The sequence below is a fragment of the Chiloscyllium plagiosum genome, chromosome 28, assembly GCF_004010195.1.
Source record: "Chiloscyllium plagiosum isolate BGI_BamShark_2017 chromosome 28, ASM401019v2, whole genome shotgun sequence".
In the NCBI taxonomy this organism is placed as follows: Eukaryota; Metazoa; Chordata; class Chondrichthyes; order Orectolobiformes; family Hemiscylliidae; genus Chiloscyllium; species Chiloscyllium plagiosum.
Genome location: NC_057737.1, coordinates 6,652,538 through 6,659,174, shown reverse-complemented (window position 1 = coordinate 6,659,174; position 6,637 = coordinate 6,652,538). Strand labels below are relative to the sequence as shown.

Sequence of the window (6,637 nt, the reverse complement as noted above, 5' to 3'; positions counted from 1 at the left end):
CGTATGGAGTCAGCTATTATGAGGGGGCATAGCTTTAAATTAAGGGGGGGTAGGTATAGGGCAGATGTTAGGGGTAGGTTCTTTACTCAGCGTGTCGTGAGTTCATGGAATGCCCTGCCAGTAGCAGTGGTGGTGGACTCTCCCTCATGGGCATTTAAGCGGGCATTGGATAGGCATATGGAGGATAGTGGGCTGGTGTCGGTTAGGTGGGCTTGGATCGGCGCAACATCGAGGGCCGAAGGGCCTGTACTGCGCTGTATTCTTCTATGTTCTATGTTCTGAAGATCAACAATGAGACTGTTCAAACTGATCAATTTCTAATGGCTAGTGTCGGTTAGGTGGGCTTGGATCGGCGCAACATCGAGGGCCGAAGGGCCTGTACTGCGCTGTATTCTTCTCTGTTCTGAAGATCAACAATGAGACTGTTCAAACTGATCAATTTCTAATTTCTTTTATTATTTCCATAACACTTAAATTGTCGTGAGTTGATCCAATGAGTTCCTGAGCCATACTGACCAGTAGTTTGACAGGAGGTGTACCTTTAGATAAAAAATAGAAAAAAGGTAAACTTAGCTGAAAGGATTCTAACAGAAGTAGTATGCTTTAGTGCAGTGGGTCTCCATTTCTGCTTTGGTTAAAGGACTCTTTTTGAAACTGGATTAATCATCACAGACTCCCAAAATTAACTCAGAACTTTTGAGTATTTTTCATTGTGTTTATTTTTTTCATGGGATGTTGATGGTGTTTGCTAGGTCAACGTTTTATTGCTTATTCCTAATTGCCCTTCCGAGGAAGTGCTGATGAGTGCTACTTTAATCTGCTGCAATCCATGTAGTATAGGCACGCCCACAGTGCTGTATCGAAGTTCCAGGATTTTAAAACCAAAGTAGGCTGTTCATCCTCGCAAGCCTGTTCCATCATTCAGTAGGATCATGACTGATGTGACTTCCTCTTGTCCGCTTGCTTGCATTTTCCTGTAACCTATCTACCTCACCCTAAAATACATACAAGGGCTCTGCTCCAACAGCTCTCTGTGACAAGGATTCCAAAGACACCCAACCTTCTAAGAAGAAATTCCTGCTCATCTCCATCTTAGATTGGCATCCCTTTATTCTGAGACAATGCCCTCCAGGACCAGACTCTCCCATGAGGGGAAACCTTCTCTCAGCGTTTACCCTGTTAAGCCTCTTAAGAATCGTGTATGTTTCAATGAGCTCACCTCCTCCTTCCAAACTTCAGTGAGTAGGGTCCCAACCTGTTTAACCTGTCTTCATAAGATTATCCCTCCATACCAGGGACCATCCTAATTAGCCTTCTCTAAATTGCCTCCTGTGATATCTTGCCGTTAAATAAGAGGACCAGAACTGCTCTCATTATTCCAGACGTGGTCTCACCAGCACCATGTACAGTTACAGTAAGATTTCACTACACTTATACTCCAAACCCCCTTGAAATCATGGCCAACATTCCATTCAGATTTGATTTTATAGGATTTTTTGTGATTACCAGCTGCACCTGTGTGTTAGCTTTCTATGATTCATGCACGAGTATTCCCAAGTCTCTTTGTGCTGCAGCTTTATGCAGATTTTCTGTTTAAATATACACTTTAAATAATAGTGACAGAACAGCGATTATAGTTACAAGTAAACATAGTGTGACTTGGACGGGAGCTTACAAGTGATGGTATTCCAAGGCATCTGCTATCTTGGCCTTTCTGGTGGTAGCTGTCACAGTTTTGGATCCCAACACCAACTACTATTTTGTTCATGATTTACTAAGCCACCCAATTTGTTTTAAAATAACTTTGCATCCATTTTTCTTTTTACATATTAGCTCAATGTCGGAAAGATCGTGAGCAGCGGAGACAGCAGACTGTGCGTCGATCGCCTCCTAATTCCGGGGTTCTGAAGAGATTGAAGGCCCAAATGGCTGAAGTCAGAAGCAAAATGTCTGAAGTCAAAAGCCAAATGTCTGAGGCGCGAAGTAACACAGTATCATGTGCTGATTTGGGGATGAATTGCACCACTTATGTAGGAGAACAAGGAACATCAGGGACATGTGGAATTGACAACATTCGGAGAAATGAATCTGGACTAGATCTCCTTTCCAATTACATATCATTTGGTGAGTTATGAACAGGAGACTGATATTTGCCCTATGGCCAATGTGAAGAATGTAAAAATACCTGGTTTTTGCACAAGTTGCTAAAATTGATTTTGGATTTATTCAAGAAAATGGGTTTAAATTCAAAAACCATATGTTTGTCATAGGTATCTTCAGTGGGTGATGTCTGAGCAGTTCTCAGAAACATTTCTGATTTTAAGAGAAACCCTCATCAGTGTTGATACCACTTGAAGGTTTGTATACTCAAATAAAGTGAAATATAACCTAACCAGGTCACAATTTAAGACGAGATTGTGACGTAGTAGTAGTGGCACTGCACAGGTCCCCAGGTTGTAACTCCTGGGTTATGAGCTTGAATCCCACCATGGCAGATGGTGAAATTTGAATTCAATAAAATCTAGAACTGAAAAGTTAGTCTAATGGTGATCATGTAAACATTGGCAATTGTCATAAATTGTTCACTGATGTCCTTTCAGGGAAGGATATCTGTCATTCTTACCTGGTGACTTCAGACCCATTGCAATGTGGTTGACTCTTAACTGCCTTCTGAAATAGCCTCTCAAGCCACTTCGTTTAAGGGCAAATAAGGATAGACAACAAATGCTGTCCTTTTCAGCAGTCCTCACATCCCAAGAAGAAATAATGAAAAATATGTGCATGATGTATTGCCAGCTGACCTAACTAACATTAACTGGTTGCCAAGTAGACAAAACTTGGTGGAAGTATACAAACATCTTTTGCACATTTGCACTATTGCAGAGTGCAGTAATAATCTGCAATAGTGTGAAATGCAAGCAGTGGATGAAAAATACCACCGTCAGAAATCCAAACAGTTAGACAGAAGTTCAGAACTGTGATTTGCTGAGAATTTAATAGGTGGAAATATAGAATGATTGCACACACATTAGATTCCTGAGAGATAACCAGAATCAGAAGATGCTTTAATTTGGTTGTACAGGTACACTATCCTTTATCCGAAATCGTTGGGACCAGCTGCTTTTCGGAATTTGGAATTTTTCGGTTTTCAGTGTCCCTGTAGGGTGTAGGGCACATCCCGTAATCAAACATAAATAAAGACTATAAATACTACCACACTTTATTTATAGAGAAGTGTACTGATAAATGAAATGCATCAACCATGCGTATTCAACAACATTTTATTTCCAGAAAAATCATTACAACAATCCATTTGGGAAAACTTAAACATACACAGCTGCAGCACTATTGCAGGCAACATTTTTAAAAGCTTCTTCAAGTGTCATCTGTCTCATTAACATAGGTTTCTGTCTAAGCAATCTCTTTAATTGAATAAATTGCCATAATCTCTTGCTCACGGATAAATGAAAGTTGTTCAAGGCCAGCAATTAACTGATCACACATTTTCACCATATTGTCAGTGGGCACTTTTTCAACTGTGTTCACTAACTTATCATCATTGTCATCCATTTCAGCTAATGTTCCCATCACTCAAGGAATGCACGACAGGCACATCATTGTCAATGTTCAGCATTTCTTCGATGTCAGCTTCATGTAATTTATTTACGCTTCCATCTGATAAACTTTGTGCATAAGTAACAAGACTTACTATCATCGTTTTCTCTTCAGTGACATGAAATCCTTCAAACTCTTCATCTGTAGGTTCATTTATAAGAAACATAGTTGTAGGCCAGAGTCTGTGCCAAGCATTTGTTAGTGTTGTTTTATCAACATGATTCCAAGCATTAGCAAATGCTTAAATGGCATCCTTAAGACTAAACTCTTTCAGGAAGTCTTGAATTCCTACCTCTCTGCAGCAAGCATACTATTTCAAAAATAGTCTTTATACTTCAAAGTTTGTGAGAAGATTTGTAGCTCGGGTGCTCGTTGTTGTGGTTTTGTTCGCCGAGCTGGGAATTTGTATTGCAGACGTTTCGTCCCCTGTCTCGGTGACATCCTCAGTGCTTGGGAGCCTCCTGTGAAGCGCTTCTGTGATCTTTCCTCCGGCATTTGTAGTGAGTCTATAACAGATATCTCTGGGTCAGATATGTAGATGACACCTTTGTAATCATTAAAAACACAGAAATAGAAAACACACACCGGATCATCAACACCACACTCACAGGAATCCGATTCACAAGAGAGGAAGAAAAGGACAACCAACTCCCATTCCTAGACATTATGGTACAGAGAACACCGAACGGAGAATTCACCATAAAGGAAAGCCACACACACACAGACCAAGTCCTGAACTACGAAAGCAACCACCCCAACACACACAAAAGAAGTTGCATCAAGGCACTGTTCAAAAGGGCCACAACACAATGCAGCACACCAGAACTGCAAAGAGAGGAAGAAGAACACCTCTACTCTGTATTTGTCAAAAACGGATACCCCACAATTTCATCAACAGATGCCTAAGGGAAAGACAACAGAACGAGGACATGCCGCAACCCAAAGGACTAGCCACGTTACCATACATCAAGAACATTTCTGAACTGACAGCCAGACTACTGCGACCACTAGGACTCATAACAGCACACAAACCAACAGCCACTCTCGGACAACAACTCACCAGGACAAAGGACCCGATACCCAGCATGAGCAAAACCAACGTAGTGTACAAAATCCCCTGCAAGACTGCACAAAACACTACATAGGACAAACAGGAAGACAGCTAATAATCCGCCTTCATGAACATCAACTAGCCACAAAACGACACAACCAGCTATCCTTAATAACCACACACGCAGAGGACAAGCAACATGAGTTCGACTGGGACAACCCTACTATTATAGGACAAGCCAAACAGAGAACGGCCAGGGAATTCCTAGAGGCATGGCACTCATCCACAGATTCTATCAACAAACACATCGACCTGGACCCAATATACCGGCCATTGCAGCGGACAGCTGGAACTGACAACCGGAAGCAGCAGAGACAAACCACTATAAATGCTGGAGGAAACGTCACAGAAGCGCTTCACAGGAGGCTCCCAAGCACTGAAGATGTCACCTAGACAGGGGACGAAACGTCTGCAACACAAATTCCCAGCTCGGCGAACAGAACCACAACAGTCTTTATACTTGCTCTTCATGGGGTGTTAAATTCCTTGGTCACAAGGTTGTAATACAGATATCACATTCGGGGGCAAGTAAATGCCAAAAACATTACTTTTCACAAGATGTTTGGCAGGGGGATGTGCAGAGCAGTTGTCCGGGAGCAATAAAAATTTTACACTATTCTTCCAGTCCAGCTTGCCCACAATGAGCTCGTGCCGCTGGTACGAAGTGTTTACTGAACCAGTCGGAAAACATTTCTCTGGTTACCCATGCTTTCCTGTTTGCACAATAATGCACAGTCAAATTGTGTACAGCTTTAAGACATCTCGGATGTTTGCTTTTCCCAATCACTGCCAATTTCGCCTTGTGTATGCTTGCAGCATTGGCACACCCAAGCATAGTTAATCTGTCCTTAGTTTCCTTAAAACCTGTTGGTGTTCTCTCATTAGCCGTTGTTAAGGTTTTCCTGGGACATAGTGTCAATTGAGAGCCGTTTTAATGAGCATTGTAAATTTGTTCAGGACTAAGACTTTCATCAGATATCAGCTTGGCAAATTCATCAATATAATTTTCAGCTGCTTCATGGTCAGCAGAAGCCTGTTCACCACAGATTTTCAGATATTTCACACCATTAAGCTTCTTGAATTTCTGCAGCCACCTTCTGAATATTGACACTCACCTTTAATGTTCAGTTCTTTATGACATTTTCTAGCTTATTTCATGACCATCAAACCAGTCAGTGGCATACGTTCACTTCTTCGTTGTCTGATCCACTCCATCAACACACAGTTAAGATCTTCATTTTAACTTCATTTCCTATTTTCCATTAGTTTATGGTCATCACTGTTACCATAAAACTTCAGTAACTTGCCTTTCTGTTTCTTCAAATCAGTGGTAGTTCTGACACTATATTCTTCAGTAAGACGTCGCACAGCCACACCACGATCAAGTTCTTCAGTAAGACGTCGCACAGCCACACCACGATCAAGCTTCTACAATAACTCTCTGCATTATTGATAATCTCAGATGCTTTCTTTTCTTTATATTATTGTTACCCGTAGGTGTACCTGCACCTCCTTTTGACATTGTCACTCTGAAAGTAAACAATTAAGTATAGTAAAAACAATACATGACTGACACCTGCGAGTGCTGGGCCACGCCACCACGTGGGTTGAGTGGGTGTGGCCTTCGCCCGCCAAGAAAATCCTGTTATGTTACGCAAACATGACTGACACTCCACTCCCCCCCCCCCCCATGAAAACCTTTGGTTTTCAGAGCTTTGCGGTTTTTGGATGTTCGGATGAAGGGTCTTCTACCTGTATTTGTTGCATAGCTATTCTGTTTTATTTCCTCCTACGACTGATCCTGGCTACAACCGCTCATTAGACTGCCTTGCTAAGTTGACCACTTTTGATAGTCTCTTTCAGCTAGTTAATACTAATATTGTGTATATGTTGCGCACTTGTTATGCAAAG

At 41.6% G+C, this 6,637-nt stretch overlaps 1 protein-coding gene across 3 annotated transcripts in view; it reads left to right on the top strand.

Moving 5' to 3' along the window:
• The window catches only part of trim37 (tripartite motif containing 37), a 103,636-nt gene that overhangs the window by 80,805 nt on the left and 16,194 nt on the right, over positions 1-6,637 (top strand). For all 3 annotated transcript variants that reach the window (XM_043718165.1, XM_043718163.1, XM_043718164.1), the window contains one exon: positions 1,834-2,124. In XM_043718165.1, coding sequence (XP_043574100.1) covers positions 1,834-2,124 — 291 coding nt within the window. The remainder of the gene's footprint in view (positions 1-1,833; positions 2,125-6,637) is intronic.